This window comes from Manis javanica, chromosome 5, assembly GCF_040802235.1.
Source record: "Manis javanica isolate MJ-LG chromosome 5, MJ_LKY, whole genome shotgun sequence".
Classification (NCBI taxonomy): domain Eukaryota; kingdom Metazoa; phylum Chordata; class Mammalia; order Pholidota; family Manidae; genus Manis; species Manis javanica.
The window spans coordinates 38,229,418-38,251,042 of NC_133160.1; the positions used below are offsets into that span (position 1 = coordinate 38,229,418).

Sequence of the window (21,625 nt, forward strand, 5' to 3'; positions counted from 1 at the left end):
GCATCCCACAGATTTTGCAGTGTTGAATTATTGTTGTCATTTGCCTCCATGTATCATTTGATCTCTGTTTTATTTGGTCATTGATCCATTGGTTATTTAGGAACATGTTGTGAAGCCTCCATGTGTTTGTAGGATTTTTCATTTCTTTGCTTAATTTATTTCTAGTTTCATACCTTTGTGGTCTGAGAAACTGGCTGTTACAATTTCAATCTTTTTGAATTTACTGAGGCTCTTTTTGTGGCCTCGTACGTGATATATTCTTGAAAATGTTCCATGTGCACTTGAGAAGAATGTGTATTCTGCTGCTTTTGGGTGTAGAGTTCTGTAGGTGTCTGTTAGGTCCATCTGTTCTAATGTGTTGTTCAGTGTCTGTGTGTCCTTACTTCTTTTCTGTCTGGTTGATCTGTCCTTCAGAGTGAGTGGTGTGTTGAAGTCTCCTAGAATGAATGCATTGCATTATATTTCCCCTTTTAATTCAGTTAGTATTTGTTTCACATATGTAGGTGCTCCTGTGTTGGGAGCATAGATATTTATAATGGTTATATCCTCTTGTTGGATTGACCCCTTTATCATTATGTAATTTCCTTCTTTGTCTCTTGTGACTTTCTTTGTTTTGAAGTCTATTTTGTCTGTTACAAGTACTGCAACTCCTGCTTTTTTCTCTCTATTAGTTGCATGAAATATCTTTTTCTGTCCCTTCACTTTTAAGAGGAAAATTTTTAAAGAGACTTTTTAATTTACTTGATATCATTAATTGGAAAGTTCACGTTTTTTTTACCCACTGATTTGAAATATTGATCTATTTATTATTTAGGCAAATCTGTAAGTTTTAGGTAATTCTTAAAATTTTCTCTGTGTGTATACTTTAGGGTTAGTTTGTCAGGCATTGAATTTTAAAAAAAGAAACTGTTGCCATTTTAACTGGTAATATATTAAATCTACAGGCACACATTAACTTTGGAAAATTTGACATCTTAATAATATTTAGTCTTCCCATTCAGAAACATCATCTGTCTCTCTATTATTTAGGTATTCATTAAGTCCTTTACTAAATTTTATAATTTTCTTTATTCTAATGTCTTACCATTTCCTCTTATGATTATTTTTTGGGTATGATGGCTGTGCTGCTTAGATACTACCTTTTTCCACTATTGCATATTCTAATTGTAATCAATAACATATAGGGAAGCTATTGATATTTTCATATTTTAATTTGAAATGCTACTACCTTATTGAATTCTCTCCTTGGTTGCCACAGCTTCTCAGATAATTGTATTGTAATTTCTTATATTGGAATTTTCCATGTACCATGAAAAACTAAATATTTTCTTTTAGGTATATTACAACAAATTTGTTAATTATGTTATTTGAACCCTCTAGATTTACTTATTTTTTGTCTACTCGAACTTGTAACTTCTGAAAAAATGTGTGTTAATGCTCTCCATTATGATTGTGGATTGTTAGTTTTGGGGTTTGTCTTTATGTATTTCAATGTAACTTTTCAATGTAGAAAAGTCCATGGCACTTATAGTTCTTGGTTGATATTTTCTTTTTATCATACTTTCACCTTATATTTCACCTGATGTTAATATTTATCCACCCACTTTTTCTTTTTCTTCAGTAACCACACTTTATTTTCAGCCTTCATCATTTATAGAAATGTCTTTTATAAGCAGCCTAGAGATTTATTTTTAAAACAAATGTGAAAGCTTCTGTATTTTAATAAGATAATATGATCTATGAACACTTACTTGCCTGAACCATATGAAATTGCTGTTTTCATAGGTCAAAAACTGTCACTGGCAATTCTGTATGATTAAAACTATATTTTCATTACTCCAGTGTTTAAACTTATTCCTGCCATCTTTATATATTACATTCACATATTCTGGTGTTTGTTTATTTTTTTTATTTTAAATATTTCTCCTTTCATACCTTTGGAACATTTGATGGAGTTCTCTTTGTTCTGAATTTTTTTTTTCCTTGTCACTGTTAGGAAGCTGTAAATATTATTTCCCCTACCATTTTTTAAATGGTTTCTTACTGAATATTTAACACATATATTTAGAATTTAGACACCATTATTCAGTGAGTAGTCTCCCTCACTGAAGAATTTAATAGTTTCATTCTTTCTCTCACATACTCTTTTTCCAGGGTGTTGTTGATTTATTTTTTAGCTTCTGTTGCTTATCCTACCTCTATAAAACTACTTGGGCTAACCTGTTTTCCATCAGTTTCTTCACTCCCTGTATTTCTGGGCATGTCTTGTCTTCCTCCTTAGTTATTACATCATCTGTTTTGCTGAGGCTCATGCTCAGTGACTACAAGGCCTGTGGGAGTTAAACTCATGACTCCTTCGTATACTGGAATGTTTTATTTGGCTTTCTCATTGGCTGAGAACAGGATTTTAACTTCACAATAACTTTTCCTCATAATATTTTCCACTACTGTCACCTAAGAAACGTCTGAAGCAATCTAATTCTTATCCCCTGCTATGTAAACCACCTTTCTCCCTCTCTGAACATGTGTGAGATTTTTCTCTTTGTTCTTAGAGATGAGGTTAGCCAGGATGTATCTTGGTATGGGTTTTTATTTTCTCTATTCAGCTCCTGATGATGGACATCTTAGAATTCAAACCTTTCTTCTTCCCTGGAATTCCCCCTGCTCCTCCTCTTCCTTCTCCATCTTTACCTTCTTTCCCTCCTCTTCACCTTCTCTTCCTCGTTCTCTTCCATTCAATCTTGCAGCTCCTGTTAGAGAAATACTGGATCTTCTGACTCTGTCCTCTGTACCTCTTTGACTTTTCCTTCATATTTTCTTTTCTCGTCCCTTCTCATTATGTCTGGAAAAATTAGTCAACCTTAGTAACTAGCTTTTAAGCTGTGTCCATCATACTCTTGAACTCTTTGTATTTTTAAAGTATACATAGTTCTGTTGTGTCTCTCTAAAGATGTTCCTTACATATTTTTAAAATTCTTCTTCTGTTTGCTCTATTACATCTTTTCACTGATGTTAGTTCTTCCTCTTGTTGAATTTGGCACCTTTTTGTGGGTTAGTTTTCCTTAAATAGTAGTGACACTCTTTTATGCTTATTTTTTACTTAAGAATCCTAATTTGCCTATGTATTCACCTATCAGTAATCACCTGAGTGATTAAAGAGCTGGAATAATGGGTTGCCAGGACCAGTAGCTTGTGTTCTTACTGTGGGCTCCCCACCTCTCTGCACTGGGGCATTGCTCTTCTGCTCAGTTCTTGGCGCCCACAACAGTGCTTTGTCCTGTTAATGATATAACTGCTTCTTACCTTTTTACCTAATAAAAGGAGGGCAAAAAGATTTAGCTTCCCAGTAAATCATCCCTAGCATCAATTTCTTATAGTTATTGACTCCCAGCTTGAAGCTGCCCTACATTTAGCTTATGTCCACACCTGTCTTCTCTGTAGCCATTTCAGAACTATGGTTACTGATGGTCTAATTTCTCTGTTGATCAGATCTTATTATGTTCTATTTTTTGTGATCTGATCCTTCAATATTTCTGATTCATTGATGATACTCTCTTTTATCTTGTGAGGCATTTATGAGTATATTTTGTTTTCTTAATATCTATTTTTTTGTCATTTCCCACCACTTTTAGAGGAGGAAGTCTGCCATCTTTATTCAACCTCCTCTATTTTCTAAATAAGGAAAATTAAATTGAGCCATCTTTACTTGGTGTTTCTCATGCTTCAAAAACTGTTTATAATACAGTTACCCTTTCCAACAAAATAAATAAATAAATAAAAACACTATTGTTCTGAGCTCAACCCTGGAAAGAGAAATAGCTATTTCCCAAAAGGAAATAATGACATAAAATGAAATATTAATTGAGAACACAAGCATCAGTATAGGCAAAAATGAACAGCTGGTGTTTGATAGTGAATCTTTCTCTCTCTACAAATCCATGATATCTACAATTCTATTAGCTACTGAAAGGGCATATAGTTAAATCAAATAAGAAGGGACAGGCTTCCAAATTTGGCAGTATTTTTTTATAATGGGCCATGGATATGACTTCTTCACTTCTTTGTAAACACCTAGTCCTACAGTATGGTTTATTGAACAAAGCCTTTTTTTTAGAACTGGGTACATTTCACAGTTTGTCCACTCACATTTTTTTACTTTCCCTTGATTTGTCTATAAATGTTGGATTAAAAATCTATAACATTTGGACAATTATAAAGTACCCTACAAACTTGGAGGTGGATAAAGAAAGATTGTCATATTGCAAAGGAAACAAAGCCATTTTTGTGGCTGCATTTGCAGGTTTTGCTCAACCCTCCTCTATCCTACCACCCAAAATGATCGTGTCCTCGTGCCTGGGATTCACTCTCACATCTAGCCATTTGTATCAGGAAGAAAAAGAAAGATAGTGAGTAGGTCAACTGAGAGTTAAATCTACAGATGGATAAAGATATATCCTGTTCTAATGCTTCTGTTTTTTTGCAATATCTACTCCAGTTTCATTCTCTGGTCTAGCTCAGGTGCCATGAGAGGCTTGCCTGAGATTTGAGGACACTGAGCTTTGGAAGGTGTTGACTGCTCCTGAGGATTCTTTACTGGTGCTCAAAGGAATGGGGTGGGGTGAATATACACCCATGCAGAGTTAGGAAGGCTCACTGATACACAGGAAGAGGAGGAGGACACCCCATAAGCAAGAACAGTTCTTCCCCAGACCAGATCTTGATTTCAAAGTAGGTTTCCAAGCTCAATTGTTCCTCTCAGGAATATGTAAACTGCCAAGCTTGTATTTCACATCTAGGTTAGTGCTCACACCACATGCAAAGAAATGACTGTGTGATTAAAACACTGGCCCATCCCTCTGGCAGAGAAATTTCAAGTATGTAATTTGTAAAAATTTATATTTAGTGTGAAGATTATTCCCTAGTAGAAAGTCTTCCCTGAGGATGCAGAACAGGTTAGAATCCTTGTATCTTGCCCTCAGAGTATTTATCTCAATAAAAGACCTAGCTACCCATTTCCTCATAGGTAGAAAGTATGGATCTCTGGGCCAGAAGCCAGAAAGGTTGGGCAGAATGGAGTATTTTCTCACCTTTCCCCAGAGGGCCATGATGGCACATCTCTAGGAGGAACTGATGACAAAAAAAACCCATATTATTTCCTCAAGTCACTGCCAAGTTCCTTAGATAAGTGGACATTCCTCAATGATCTGGCAATCTGTTGACCTTAGTTGCCCATATTATGGGTCACATTTTTTCTCATCACTGATGATTTAGAAAGAAGGTTGGGCAAGCTGGGGCAGGTGCCAGCCTGAGGTCACTCTGATGTGACTGCTGAGATTGGTATCCTGTGTATTTTGTGGTTTCATGTCTGAAATTAATTTTGTTTTGGTTCTTTTCTTCCAAAACCAATGGTTTTCCTAAACAACTGTTAAATTGTCTCCTAAACTATCAACATTATTTTGCGTGAGATTTCTCATAAACTCTAAAACTATAGTTCCATTCAGAATCTAGAAATATTACTTACAGACTTATTCTCTCTTTTTGATAGGAAGAGATTATATGATGTCATTTCAAATAAGAAAATAAAAAATTGAAATAGAAGGACACAAATAACATTAGGGGATATAGAATAATCCACAATCAGTAAATAGTCTGAAAAAAATATTATTAAATCAAAGAGAAAATAGTTTGGAAAAGAGTTTCCTGGAACTACACAACCTCTTTTTCTCTCAAGAACATGTCCATTTCCTTGTTAAAACATAAAAAGGTTTAACTGATTATCATAACCTTGTAGCTTTGAATAATAATAAAACCTATATCACGATATTTAGCGATTTGAGAGCAAATGTATTTGGTATTTAATTTTCAACCCATAAATGTGACCAGTCGAGTTGCCCAACCATCCCTCAGATTCACATTAGTGAGAGTCCCCAGTAAGTGGTTATGCACATTCTTTCTTGTAGATAATCATAATTTCCTCCCAGAAAGGATGTCATTGTCACTGAAGGGTGAGGTGACAAAAAAGACTGTGGCATGGATGCAGCCACCAGCCATCAAAACCTTCAGATTCTACATATTTTCCTCTGAAACTGATCTGCTCAGGAGACAAGTGGGCCAAATGAGTAGCACAAGGTCTTCCACAAAGCCTTTCCCCATACACCTCCTTGTTCCTTCAGCAAACCAGCTCCAGTTCATAAGGAGAAAAGGGAGCAGAACACTCAAAGAGGCTGGGAGAGGGGATGAGGATGCTCACTCCCAACCATTCCGTGGCTCCCTTCTGCCTCCAGGGTAATGTGTGAGCTCCTCATCTGGACACTTCAGGCTCCCAGTTTCTGTGCCCAGTTGACATTACAGCCTCACTCACACCACAGGGAACAGCAAGGGATGGGACCAGAAAGGTAACAGGCAGCCAGAGCAGTCAGGACCTTGGCTTTGATGCAAAATGGGGTGGGGGCCATTGCAGATTCTGAGCAAAGAGTTACATGCTTCACCTTATGTTTTATTCGCACTCATTCTTCTCTCATGCACCCTACATTTCTAGTAAACAATTGCTTTTACCCTGAGGGCCCTCTCTAACCATCCCTGCCTGTAACAATGTTACTGAGCCAAACAAAGCTGGGTTCACTTGCCCAAAGTGCAGCAAGCCCAGTACTGATGGAGGAATGTAGTGAGACAAAGTGGGAGGTGACTGCAGGGCACCATGCAAAAATGGGTGGCTAATGTGTAGGGTCTCAAGCTCTGCATTGACTTACAAGCAAGGGATTTTAAAGGCAAAATTATGGAAATGGGTTGTAAGGTATGTGATCAGCTCTTACCCATTCTTTTGCTTGGTTGGTGGCAAGGTGATAGGGGATTATTAGTTCAGCAATTTTAGTCATCAGTCTCCTTGCTCCACCTCCACCCAGTATGGGATACACGTGCTTGGGGTCGGCAGGTGGATCATCTGGTGAGGGTCTAAGATCTTACAGAACATCTCAAGGATTCATGAGTCAAAAGTTTATCTATGTCCTTGAGGAGGAACTAAGAGTCCTCTGTCTGTTTAGTTTGCTCTACCTTGGTTTGTAAACTCCCATTTTCATTAATCTTCAACTACCCAGTCTAATTCCCACACCCTCGGTGGTAATTGAGGGACTCAGTATTCCCTTTGATTTGTTAATGAGAAATCTGAGAGACACTACAGAGAGGGCTGCCTGTGGGAGTCCACATCCTACCCGCTTCCAGTGCTTATTCAAAGTCCCTCCTACCCGAAGCCACCCTGAGTCCCTCCGGCAAGATGTGACTCTCTCCAGGTCTACTCTTACAAACACTCAAAGTACTTAATTTAGACCAAGGTCTTACATTTTCTGCCTTGTACTAATTATTAGGAGTTAGAGACAAAGTTAGATATGTCATGCTTTGAGCCTCAGCTGGATTGTAGATCCCTCAGGCATGAATTACCTTTTATACAGCAAAACATTGCTGACATTTCAACTAGGGGAGAAGCCAGGTGCCCTTGTAAACTCATCAACTTGGTTTCTAGGCCCTCAGCTATAAGACAGATAGCCACCTGCCAGGAGTTTTGCCAAAAAGTCCAACAGTTCAAGTTTATCCACATTTCTAAAAATATAATGAGTAGGGATATTCATGTTTAATAAAGTGAAGACCAAATTATCATTCAACCAATTTGTTCCAATGAAAGTGCTTTGGGCATAAACACCTATTCTTACCCTTCAGGTGGAATTCTGCAGAGATTCATTGTCTCCACCATTCATTTTGGGATTTGTATTGTACTATCATCTTTGCTACCTTTATTTGCCATGTTTTTACTCACCCACTAAAATGTAAGTTCTCTGGGGATGGAGGCCTTCCAGCGTTAGTCATGGACCCCACCTGTCCCATTACACACAGACAATTGCTCAAAACGTATTTGCAGGTGGAATATTTGCATGACTCTTCCAGGTCTTCTCCTGGCCATCAGTTGCAAATGACATACAAAAAGAGAGGGTCCAAAGGTAAATGTCTGCCTCTGTTATAACAGGATTTTGTGCCAATGTATCAAAATTTTGAGAATTTTTACAAACGGAACCTCTATATGAGAATCAGAGACAACTGGAACCGCCCCATCTGCAGCGCCCCAGGGGCTCTGTTCGATGTAGTGGAGAGAGTGTCAGATGACTACAACTGGACATTCAGGTGAGGTACTGGGTGGGTCTCGATTGAAATAAAATTTTTCAGGGAAATCCTAGCACAGTCACCAAATTGCAAATTTGGAATAAACCAAAGCATGGAAGCAGCTGGTCTTCCATCAACTCAGCCAACATCAAGGTAAGTCACAGCAATTAAGTTATCCAGGGCAGCTTGTTTATTTTTTAACTAAAGTGAAACCTGTGCTAAAAGGTGCTGGATATACAGAGCCATCCAAAAAGAGCCCTTTTCAGTTTTATTGATAAATTATACCTTCCTACTTCTTGCTGAAGGAGACAGTAATGGTCATGGCTCTTCTCATGTCCAGAGCACAGATGTCACAAAAAATGAGTGTCTAAGGACATCAGGGCTGAGTAATAGCCCATGGCTCAGGATACCTCTTTTCAATGCTCTGCCCAGCTTCACTTGGGGTTACTTTTCTGTAAGGGCAAACTATTTCGTGGTGACAACACTGCAAGTCAAAAGGCAAAAATAAAACATACGATCTGGGCCATAAAGACCTCTTTGTAGGAGTCTTTTGTGGGGCACTCGGATGGTATTAAATGAGAAGACACTTTGTGCTCACCTGCCCTTCCTTCTGCAGGTTTACTGGAAGAATCATCAAAGATGTCATCAACATGGGCTCCTATAATTTCCTTGGCCTGGCAGCCAGGTACGATGAGTCAATGAGGACAGTGAAGGATGTCTTAAACACGTATGGCTTAGGAGTGGCCAGCACCAGACATGAAATGGGTATGTATTGTCACTATTTTGACATTTTGTCCACTTGGGTCTCAGATTTCTTGTGGCTGCTTCTCAAATCTAGACAGTATGCTTCAAAATGCAGTTATAAAATACAAAAGGTAAAGGGCTATGAAAGTCTTCAGAGAAATTTCTAATATAATGCTCTTTCCAGGCAGATTATTAATCATAGATTTTAATCCTCCAGAATAAATAAAATTGGAGCTTTCTTGACCATATTATCTAAAATAGCAATTATTATTTCTCTCCCATATAGTTCTTTTCTGGATCCTTTTTTTCTTTTTAGCAGCATTATTGAGGCATAACTAGGATTTTTAAAAAACTGTGCTTACATAATGTGTACAATTTGATGAGTATGGACATACACATGCACCCATGCAATCAAGGCCACAGTCAAGGCAATAAACACATACATCACTTCATAAAGTTCCTCTATGTCCCCCCACCCCACCCCTGCTTTGTGGTAAGAATAGTTAACATGAGATCTACCCTTTCAACCAAAATTTTAAGAGTACTATACAATATTGACTATAAACACCACGTTGGGCAAGAGATCTCTAGAACTCATTCATCCTGCATCGCTGGAACTGTACCCACTGAACAACAACTTCTCATGTGGAGTTGGCTCTTTCTCCCACTTTTTTTAATGATGTCCCTCACCAACCTTATTTTTGCTTTTGTCTATTTCCCATCTCTGTTATTCAAACAAGCCTCATGGAAGAGGAACTGGCTTAGCTGGCGATTGTGTCGAATAAATGAATGATGAATGGATGGATGGCAAAAGTAAAACAGACTGCCTATTTATGTTTCTTTTTGCTGGAACACTTTTCTCTTATTCAGAGGCATGAAATCTGTGAGAAAGAAACTTCTGCTTGTCTTCCCTTCAGGGAGAAAGAGTAATGTAAGCTTGCTCCTCCAGAGTGCTTTACTATTCCTGGCACATGGTTTACATGGTTTTCTTATATATCATCTATTTACTCCACACAAAAATCCTGTTCTGCAGGCAGCAGTGCAGGTGGTGTTACTCCCATTTCTCACGGAGGAAACGGAGGGTCACAGTGAGTAAGACATGTGCCCGAGGAAGCTTTTTAACCACTGTAACACCCAGTCTAGCTTGGCTTCTTCTACTAGAGCAGTTTCCCATCCATGATAACATATGCAGGGGTCACCAGGTGGGTTTCAGCCCTGTGGGAATCAGAGGTAAATCTGCTAAAATGAGATTTATCATTTATGAAAAATAAGGGGCATGCCTCTCAGATAAAAACATGTACGTTTTCAGACCTGTGCAACAAAGAACAACTCAATTTGAACAAAGTAACTGTTTTATCCACATATTAAGTAAACCCTTAGCCAAAGCTCCAGAGCATACAAGTGGTTGCCCAGAGTTCTTAAAAAAGACATCTTTCTTATCTTCATTTTGAGGCACAAGGGCTAGAAATAATAGCAGGATGCAGAAGGAAGGTCCTACTCCACTTAGAAGAACTGGTCGCCCATGATGGCCCATTTGGAGGCCGGGTGGAGACCGGGAGAGCACCCCGTGACAGGAGAAACCTTCGGCCATGTTTCCTCTGGTGGTGGTGATGCCGAACATCAGGATTATTAATGAACCAGACAGAAAACACACTCGTGAAGATCCCCAACTCACTGAGACAGAACACCTCCCCTCGCAGCCACCAGAGGCTGGACGGAGACAACCTGACATGAGCAGTGGTTTGCCTCCAGTGGAGGCCACATCTGAAGTGTGGGTCCCTGATTTTGCAGGCTCAACAAGCCCAGAGAAACCGGCAAGAGGTACAGATCCCAGTTAGGACTGCCTGCAGCCTAAGTTCTTCCTCTACCTACTCATCCCTCTGAATCGCAGGACTTCTAATATTCACCTGCTTCAGTGAGTTACCCAGCTCAAGCTCTAGAAAGACCTTAGCAGTTTTTAAGTAAATAGAAGCCACATACATTAATTTCAGGCAAACAGAAGTACTGGAAACAAGAATATAAGCAGCCAAAAAAGTAAGTAAACAGGGCACATTTGAAAGTTTACTGAAACATAAATAATAACCCTAACTAGGCACGCAAGAATTAGTAGCCCAATTTCTTTATTTCAGAAAACATATGCTATATATAGTCTTAAGAAAATATTGACCAATGCCAATGAATTAACAATGAAAACTTGGGAATACAGTGGCATAACAATTTATATAACCAAATAGCTTCTTGAGGAACCAGAAGTTAAAGAATCTTTAATCACTTGAAAATACTTCCCAGAAGCTTTTAACAATAGTTTGCCACGTTCTAAGGGGAAAAAAACACAGAAAGCATATTACAAACTAGGAAAATTAAACAAATGACAAATCAAAAAGAAGTATTGAAAACATAATGAGAGGATAGAAGATCACACATATTATTTTAATGAAAAAAATATGTAACTAGAATATATCTGCCTATTGAGACAAATAGGACTGAGATTTGGCCAAAAACCTAAACTCAATTAGATGCTGTAATTAAAAACAAATACAACTAAATTAGAGTTATTTTAAAGGGTAGAGAGTAGAAAGATAGGTCCCAGGCAGGCACCTGGTTCCTGCCTCCCTGCTGCAACTGCCATCAAAATTCCCTCAGTGCCCAGAAGGAAGGGAGAGTCAGTGGAAGGAACAATGAATAAGGAGTCCAAGAGTAAGGTTGTTGGAAAGTCTGCACCTGCAAATGTTAAAACCAAGTCCAAAACACAGCTGGAAATGACCCATTTACAGACAGATATGTACAGAATTGCAAATACTCTTTTTAAGACATGAAATGATATGCCACTGTTTATTTTCATGGACTACTAAAAAATAATGGGAAATGGAATTAAAGGAGGCTTTGACTCTGTTGTGGGTCAGTTTAACATTCCACAGGCTGATGCAGATGGAGCAGTGTGCATTTTTTTATATTCACCATATGAGGCAGAGTGAAATGGCAATGTAAAGTCATAATCAAGCATTGAAAATGTCTAACACATTTTAACTTTGTAACCTCCTGCTCATGTTTGTTTTTCTTTGAATGTTCCTTGAACTGGGCTGTCTTCTTCAAACTGTGTGCCATACATGACATCTTTGATAATAACAGCCTAGTTTTTCCTAATAACTTTGTTAATGTGCTGTGAAAGATTAGAAATTTTTGTGTTTGGTGTGTGTGAAGCTGCATTGTGAATTAGCGAACTCTAGCCTCAACAGCTTACCAAAAGTTAAAAGACAGGTATTAAGGTATACCTCTTTTCAGGGGGGCTTGCCTCCAAAATATTAGCTGGGAAGTTGCTAGAAGAGCTGTTTACAGATTGTAAAAGTACATGGATTTTTAGATTTTCAGCATGGGGATTGAGAATTGTGTTCAATTGTTGACAATGCCTGACTATTAACATCAAACAATAATTAGTAATATCTCCATTAGGCAATATATTTCCACACTTGATGTTTAGATTTCTTTATCTGAAAGAATTATCAGTGTTCCATATGTGAAAGATGTTTACTTGAATCTCTTTTTTTAACAATGGACAATGTAGAGCAACAGGCCCAAAGGACAGTAAATGCTACCTCCTTGCTCTTCTTTCATATGAATTAAGCTTCACAAAAAGAATAAGCCGAAGCCTTAAAAATAAATAAACAACCTGGGTGGCAAAAATGCAAACAAAAGGAAAGCAGAAGTTAAGCTTAAAGTTATGAATCATAAAACATAATGACATTCACCTTATAAAAATTAGATAGAGATCCCAAAATAAAGATAGGTACACCTCCTCTATGTGTTAAAGCAGAGACATACATGATTGCTTATTTCTCTGTATAACCGGAAATTAGCAGGATTATGAGTTATAGGAGGCTTTGAAAATCATGTGACACAAATTAAATGAAATGGTGATAGGAGACCATAAAGTACTTCCCAGTCCTTGAAAAATAAAGAAGGCAAAAATAACAAACAATCAATAGAGGCATAGAGGATATTAACTGTGTAACTGTTGAGTTTAATATTTACATATTGAATACTGAGCCTTAAAACATTATTACCAATATTACTTCATCTTTTTAAGTAGTTAACAGATTTTCACAATTTAGTCTATATTATGCCATAAAGAAAATCTCATTAAATTTCAAAAATTGGAATCTACATAGGTCACATCCTTGGATCACAGTGAAGGCTAAAAGTTAGTAACAGAATTAGAAACAAACCATTTTAAAAAAACAATTTGAAGATTTTAAAAACCTCTTCTAAGAGACTCTTGAATCAAAAAGGACATAAAATTACAGTTGCATCCTATTTAGAAATTAATGATTATGAGATCACCATAGGATCCAGCTATTTGTGCACTCTGAGGAAAATACGTATTCTTACTTTACTAGAGAAGAAAGACTGACGCTCATAAACTAAGCAACCAATAAATAAGCAGTTACGAATAAAAGAAAAGCAAAAGCACTGAATTCTCAAAAGTAAAACATAAACTTATGAATTAGAGAACAGTCATTTCCATTGGGTGGAGCCATCTGTATTTTTATAAGTCACTTGAAGTGATTCTGGTGAACAGCCAGAGTTAACAACCACTGAGCTAGCATGACCCTGATCCCCAAACCTGACAAAGAATATTTAATAAAAGGAAAATTATAAGGCATTATTACTTCAGGAAAAAAGTTATAAAAAAATTGACATTGTCAAACCAACTGCGCATTCAAATAACAGGACCCCATGATCAAGTAGTTCTATTTAGGGATTATAAGGAAAATTCAGTAATAAGATAATTTATAACATCAGAATATCCAAAAATTAAACATGTGCTTACCTTGATAGATGTTGCTGAAGTATTTATAAGATCAAGTATCCATTCCTCATAAAACTTTTAATAGAATAAAAATGGGAGACTCCTGTAGAGAATTAAAAATATCTACTTCAAACAAAGAAACTTCACTGCACTTTGTGGTGAAGCTTGCATTTTAAAATCAAGAAAAAGGAAAAGATGTGTTTTTATTTTTACCACCATGTTTCCTTTGAAAGTACTAGACCATGTAACTGATTCAGTTTTCATTCTTTAAGTCAACAAATATTTATTGAATGACTACCATGTAACAGAGTAAGTGCACATATAATAAAAGAAGAGGTAAACTAACCATTGTTTGCAGATGATCTGATTGTTCAAGCTGTGGTCTGTGAGGAGCAAAGAGGACTTCTGGAGGGACTACTCATGGGGTCTTCACAGAGATGAGAGGGAGCTGAGCAGAACGGTCAGAATTTTAATCCACTTTCTTCCATTTAAATATTTAAATAATCAAAACTCATTAGGAATAATAAATATTCAATAAGGAATTCAATAAATACCTACATTCAATAAAGAGCAAATTTTGAAATTCATGAAGTCAAGAACAATCAGTAAGAAGATATATAAGAAAAAGTGGTGTAATTAATAAATCTGAGCAAAAATATCAAAAATATTTAGAACCTATCTGAACAAAAACATAAAACTTTCATAAAAGATTCAAAAGAAGACTTGAAAACAACAGATAACACACTCTTGAAGGGAATGACTCAGTATTGTAATTCTATGAATACTTCCTCAAATGAATATGTAAATTGACACAATCTCAATGACATTAATGGACAGAATTGGGGTGGGATCTAAACTGAAAATTTACAGACAGACACAACTTGGCACACTTATTTGTATTTAATAAGGACAATCAATATTTCAAATCAGTTGGAAAAGGATTGATTATATCATAATTAATGTAGTGATAATGTGCTGATCATATAAGGAAATGAGTTAGATTCCTATCTCACACATGACACTTAGGTAAATTGCAAATGCCTTTGAGATTGAAATGTACAAACAAGAAGCACCACCAGAAACAACCATATAATAAAGTTGAAATTGAACAAGTATCTGAATTGGTGAATGAATGAACAAATGAACAATAAAACTAGTCAGACAATTCAAATACAAAATGCGCTTGTGTGCATCAGACTGTAGTTCCTCCGTTGTGAGCAATGCCTCTTAGCTCAGGCCGCCATATCAAAATACCATAGGCTGGGTGGCTTATAAACGACAGAAGTCTCTTTCTCACAATTCTGGATGCTGCAACTCCAAGATCAGGGCAGTAGTATGGTCAGGTGAGGGCCCTCGTCTGTGTTGCAAACTTCTCATTGTATCCTCCCCTGGCAAAAGGGAAGGGCTAGCTCTCTGGGGCCTCTTCTATAAGGGCACTAATCCTATTTATGAGGGCTGTGTCCTCATGACCTAATCACCTCTCAAAGGGCCCACCTCCTAACATCACCGCTTCAGACATGCAGTTTTCAACACATGAATTTGGGAAGACACAAACATCAGACTACTCCAGCCTTTTTTCTAGCTTGTCACTTACGATCGCCCCTCAGTTCAACATTCTAAAATGACCTCCCACCTTTTCCAGTGGAAAAGAAAGCAGAAAACCCACTTCTTGGGGGGGATCCATATTAAGTGACTTTCATGCTAATTCTGTGCAACACAGGCCCCCCTGGTCCAAGAGAAACACACTTCTTCCTATTCGAGGGAGGGCAGTCTGCTTCCAACCCAACAGCTAGCCACAGTGTTTGCCTTTCAGACTTCTCAAGCCTGATCCAGACAGTAGTACACTGTGTCACACTCCAGACAACCAAACAACACGCTCCCCAAAACCTTAAGGGAAAAGATCGAACAAAATTCACCAAACTTCCCTACAGAAAAACGTGAACAAAGTTCAAGTCAGAAAACAAAACTAAGTTATTCCCCATATATATGACAAAACATAAATACCCTTAACATGCATAGACACTTACAAAATGAAAGAAAAAAGAACATCCCAATTTAAGAAGTGGGCCAAGATTTTGACAAAGTTCCGCACAGGCAAAACTGCCATCAGGAGAGTGTGATGTGTGTCAGCCTTTTTTCATTCTCATCCCTGCCTATGACATTCTGATACCACAGATATACTGTGTATGTCTACTTAGATGTCTCTGCTTTATACATAAATAGAACAATATATCCCCCCAACCAAAAGCCAATTTTCAACCCTTTGGGGGCAATATCACTCATGCTGAGAATGTATAAGGTAGTGGTTACCTTCAAGGGGAAGTGGATGTGACCAGAATGGGGTTCTACTCATAATTTTTTATCTTGATGCAATCATATGTGTGGGTTTATTTGATGAACTTCATAGAGCTCTTCTGTTGTTTGTTTCCTATGATTTGTTTCCTTTTCTATACGTATGTTATAGTTTAATAAGAATTTTACGTTAAAAGGTAGATCCAGTATGCAAATTAGCAATTAAGAGAAAAAAAAGGAATATAAGTGGCTGATTAGCCCTGTAGAAAATACTCTGCCTCATTAATAATCAGAGAACGATTAAGACACATAATTACTATTTTTAACCTAACTGGCAGAAATCAACAAATAATAATATTGCATAGTTTCAAAGGAGTCATGAAGAGAGCACCGTTTTATACTACTGATAGAGTAAATTGGAGGACAATTTGAAAATGGATCAACAGCAAGCCCTTTAACTCAGCAATTCCATTTTGAGAAATTTTGCCTTAAAAAATTTGAATAAGTGTTCAAAAATATGTAATTGAGAATAATCATTGCACTGTGTTTAATAATACTAAAATTTGGGGAAATAAGTGAGTTTTAAGCAATAGGAAATTGATTAAATATACTTGGTAGATTTTTTTTTAACATAATACTACTTAGCCATGTGACATTATAATGTAGTTGCTTAGCACCATGGTTGAGAGCAAAGGCTCTGGGACAAGGTTGCTCAGGTTTAAAGCCTAGTTCTTCCTTTCAACTGGCTAGAGCCTGAAGTCAGTTACACACCTTCCTAGTCCTCCATTTTCTCTTCTGCACAATAGAAAATACATTGTTATGAGAAAGAAACAAGCTATAGAACATTATGTATATAATAAGTCCATTTTTAGAATCTCTTTTACATGAATACCTGCATTGATAAAGGTGGTTGTATTTCATTTTGTAGTATTTTCTAATTTTTCCACTATGATCTCATAGTTCTTGGGTTAATTATGTTCTAAAAGACAACAGAAGCCTAAAATGAGGGGACGATCTCATGAAAACAGTTCTGACACTTCCAAGGCATTGCCACTGAATCAGACAGACCAAATTTTCCAGTCTAGTGGAGGGGGTAGGTGGATTATTTTTAGCTTAAACCAGTTGTTCTCAAACTTTGGCTCACATCAGAATCACCTACAGAGCTTGGGAAAACACAGGTTGTCGACACCATCTACAGACTTTCTGGTTCAGTCTGTCTAGAATAGGATCCAGGGTTTTGCATTTATAATGAGTCAGTCCCTGTGTGATGTTCATGATGATGCTCCAGCGACCACACTTCGGGAATCACTGGAAACTAACTAGCAAGGCTGACCTCCTTGACCAAATTAGTCAAAAAACCTTCCAAAATGAAATGGTCTTTTCCTTTTCATGAAGTGGTCCCTACATATGCATGGAAGAAGGCCTATAAATAAAAGCTGGAAAGTATGTAAGAGACACCCCAGGAAATCAATGAAGCAAGTTGGTTTGATCTGTGTGTGTATCCTGACACACACCATCCCAATTTCCAAATTCAGGAACAGTTAAAGTCAGGAAAACAAGAAAGAGACTTTTGTTTTCTTTTTTTCCCTCCCCCACAACTTGTTAAAATGTTTATTTAACTTTAATTTAATTTATTTTTTAATTGGAGTAAAGTTGATATAGAATATTATATTGATTTCAGATGTACAACACAGTATATAATTACATACATTACTAGATGCTTGCCACAATAAGTGTAGTCCCCCTATTACCATATCAAGATATTACACTATTATTGGTTATACTCTCTACGTTGTACTTCCATTCCTATGATTAACTTATTTTACAATTCACGGTTTGTACATTTTGATCCCCTTTACCTATTTCATTCATCCCCCAAACACCCCACATGGTAACCAAGAGTCTGCTGTCTCTAGTTGTGGGTCTCTTTCTTTTATTTGCTTGTTTTGCTTTTTAGATTCACCATATAAATGAAATCATGATATTTTTCTTTCTGTCTGGTTTATTTCACTTAGAATGATACCCTCTAGGTCCATCCATGTTGTCACAAATAGCAGGATTTCCTTCATTTTAATGTCTGAGTAATATTCCATTGCATATATGTACTTCTTCTTTATCCATTCATTTATTGGTTGCTTCCATATCTTTGCTTTTGTAAATAATGCTACAATGAACATAGGGGTATATATATATCTTTTCAAATTAGTGATTTTGTTTTCTTCAGTAAATTCGCAAAGGTAGCATTGCTAGGTCATACAGTATTTCTATTTTTAGTTTTTTGAGAAACCTCCATACAGTGGCTGGACCAACTTACATTCCTACCAACAGTGTAGGAGGGTTCCCTTTTCTCTACATTCTCACCAACACTTTTTTTTTGTCTCTTGGATAGTAGCGATTCTGACTGGTGTGAGGTAGGTACCTACCTCATTATAGTTTTGATTTGCATTTGCCTGGTAATTAGTGATGTGGAATATCTTTTCATGTGTCTGTTGGTTGTCTGTGTGTCTTCTTTGGATAAATGTCTATTGAGGTCCTCTGCTCATTCATTAATTGGATCATTTTCTTTTTTTTTGGTGCTGTCATATGAGTTCTTTAAATATTTTAGACATTAACCTCTTCTTGGATGTATCATTTGCAAACATACTCTCCCATACAGTAGGTTGCCATTTTGTTTTGTTGAGGGTTTCCTTTGCTGTGCAGAAGTTTCTTAGTTTGATGTACTCCCACTTGTTTATTTTTGCTTTTGTTTCCCTTGCCCAGGGAGAAATATTCAGAAAGAAATGTCTCATGCTGATGTTCATGAGACTCTTGCCTATGTTTTCATCTAAGAATTTTAATGTCTCGTGCTTCACATTTAGGTTTTTAATCCATTTAGAGTTTACTTTTCTGTATAGTGTAAGACAGTGATCTAATTTCATTCTCTTTCATCTAGCTGTTCAGTTTCTCCAACACCATCTATTGAGCCCCCTCCCCTACTTTTATTTTACAAAGGTGTGTCATTTCTTGGTCTCTCTTTCCCTGAGCACTGGATGGGTAAGAACAATGAGCAGTAACAGTATATTATTTGAGTAATTTGCTCTATAAGCCCTTTGTGCTGCCCTTATTTCATCCTGCAGCTGCTAGCAAGAAGTTCACTTCTAAGGAAACAAATTCATGGAATGCCACAGACCAATTCTGTGCCTAGGAAAGCTCATCTCTACTTACAGAATTTTCTTCCTTTGAGAAGACAAGCCTTGTGCTTGATTCATCTCATCAAGGAAACTGAATGGTATGCATACCAAACAACTGCCTAGTTGAAGGCATTCATGCAAATTACAATTGCACTCAGGAGCCAAGATGGTGGCGTGAGTAGGGCAGTGGAAATCTCCTCCAAAAACCATATATATTTTTGAAAATACAACAAATACAATGATCCCTAAAAGAGAGACCAGAAGATACAGAACAACATTCAGTCTACATCCACACCTGGCAAGAACCCAGCACCTCACGAAAGGGGTAACATACAAGCCGTGGCCTGGAGGGACCCGAGCGCCCCTCACCCCAGCTCCCTGGTGGGAGGAGAGGAGTCGGAGTGGGGAGGGAGAGGGAGCCCAAGACTGCTAAATAGCCAGCCCTAGCCATCCGCACTGGAGGACAGACACACAGTGCGTGGGGTGCTGGATACTAGGGAAACGAGACAGTAAAACCTGCGAGTGGGTCCCCGCAACTGGTGCCCCTGGGACAAAGAAAAGCGAGTGCTTTTTGAATGACTTAAAGGGACAGGGACTCCACAGCTGGACGGAAGCATCCCGGGACACTTAGCTGAGCAGCTGGGAATCCAGGGGAACTCTGGGCACCCAAACCCTCTGGGCGGCAGTGCAGCTCGGAGGCCCATCACAACAATAAACAGCCTCCCGCCCATTTCCCTTCCAATGCTGCTCCACCATAGTAGAGCAGCAGCCTGAGGCTGGCCACGCACACAGCAGCAGGGCAGAGCTTCTTTCACAGCAGCCAGGCAAGAATTAGAAACTACGTCTGCATGCAGCTGCCCAGCACAAGCTGCCAGGGGTCGCTGTTCTCCCAGGAGAGGAAGGCCACAAACCAGCAAGAAGGGAAGACCTCCCAGCCGACACATCGGCCAGCTTCCCACAACTACCTCTATCACCAAGAAAAGGCAGAAGAATTTGATACAGACCAGACTAACCCAGACATCCCCCCCTGAGAAGGAATGTGGGGAGATAGACCTAAGGAATTTCAGGGAATTCTCCCTGAAAAAGAATTCAAAATAAAGGTCATAACCATGCTGATAGAGCTGCAGAGAAAAATACAAGAGCTAACAGACAAAGTAGGGAGGGAGTCTACAGAAATAAAACAATCTATGGAAGGATTTATAAGCAGAATGGATAAGATGCAAGAGGCCATTGATGGAATAGAAACCAGAGAACAGGAACACATAGAAGCTGATGCAGAGAGAGAGAAAAGGATCTCCAGGAATGAAACAATATTAAGAGAACTGTGTGACCAAACAAAAAGGAGCAATATCCGCATTATAGGGGTACCAGAAGAAGAGAGATAAAAAGGGATAGAAAGTATATTTGAAGAAATAATCGCTGAAAACATTCCCAAACTGGGGGAGGAAATAATCATTCAGACCATGGAAGTACACAGAACTCCCAACAGAAGAGACCCAAGGAGGACAACACCAAGACACATAATAATTAAAATGGCAAAGATCAAGGACAAAGACAGAGTTTTAAAGGCAGCTAGAGAGAGGAAAAAGGTCACCTACAAAGAAAAACCCATCAGGCTATCATCAGACTTCTCAACAGAAACCTTACAGGCCAGAAGAGAATGGCATGATATATTTAATGCAATGAAACAGAAAGGACTTGAACCAAGAATACTGTATACTGCACTATTATCATTTAAATATGAAGGAGGGATTAAACAATTCCTATACAAGCAAAAGTTGAGGGAACTTGCCTCCCACAACCCCCTCTACAGGGTATTTCAGAGGGACTATTCTAGATGGAACACTCCTAAGGCTGAACAGATGTCACCAGAGAAAATAAAATCATAGCAAAGAAAGCAGACCAACCAACTACTAACTAAAGGCAAAAAATAAAATCAACTACCCACAAAAGCAGTTAAAGGAAACACAAAAGAGCACAGAAAAAAACACCCAACATATAAAGAATGGAGGAGGAGGAGTAAGAAGAGAGAGAAATAAAGAATCACCAGACACTGTCTATAATAGCTCAATAAGTGAGTTAAGTTAGGCAGTAAGAAATTAAAGAAGCTAACCTTGAACCTTTGGTAACCACGAATCTAAAGCCTGCAATGGCAATAAGTACATATCTATCAATAATCACCCTAAATGTAAATGGACTGATTGCACCAATCAAAAGACACAGAGTAATAGAATGGATAAAAAAGTAAGACCCATCTATACATTGCTTATAAGAGACTCACCTCAAACCCTAAGACACACACAGACTAAAAGTCAAGGGATGGAAAAAGATATTTCATGCAAACAATAGGGAGAAAAAAGCAGGTGTTGCGGTACTTGTATCAGACAAAATAGACTTCAAAACAAAGAAAGTAACAAGAGATAAAGAAGGACATTACACAATGATAAAGGGCTCAGTCCAGCAA

At 37.9% G+C, this 21,625-nt stretch overlaps 1 protein-coding gene across 5 annotated transcripts in view; it reads left to right on the forward strand.

The window, feature by feature from the left end:
* Positions 1-21,625, forward strand: part of SPTLC3 (serine palmitoyltransferase long chain base subunit 3) — a 140,896-nt gene that overhangs the window by 45,870 nt on the left and 73,401 nt on the right. For all 5 annotated transcript variants that reach the window (XM_073236942.1, XM_037022511.2, XM_037022512.2 and 2 more), the window contains 2 exons: positions 8,015-8,169; positions 8,765-8,913. In XM_073236942.1, coding sequence (XP_073093043.1) covers positions 8,015-8,169; positions 8,765-8,913 — 304 coding nt within the window. The remainder of the gene's footprint in view (positions 1-8,014; positions 8,170-8,764; positions 8,914-21,625) is intronic.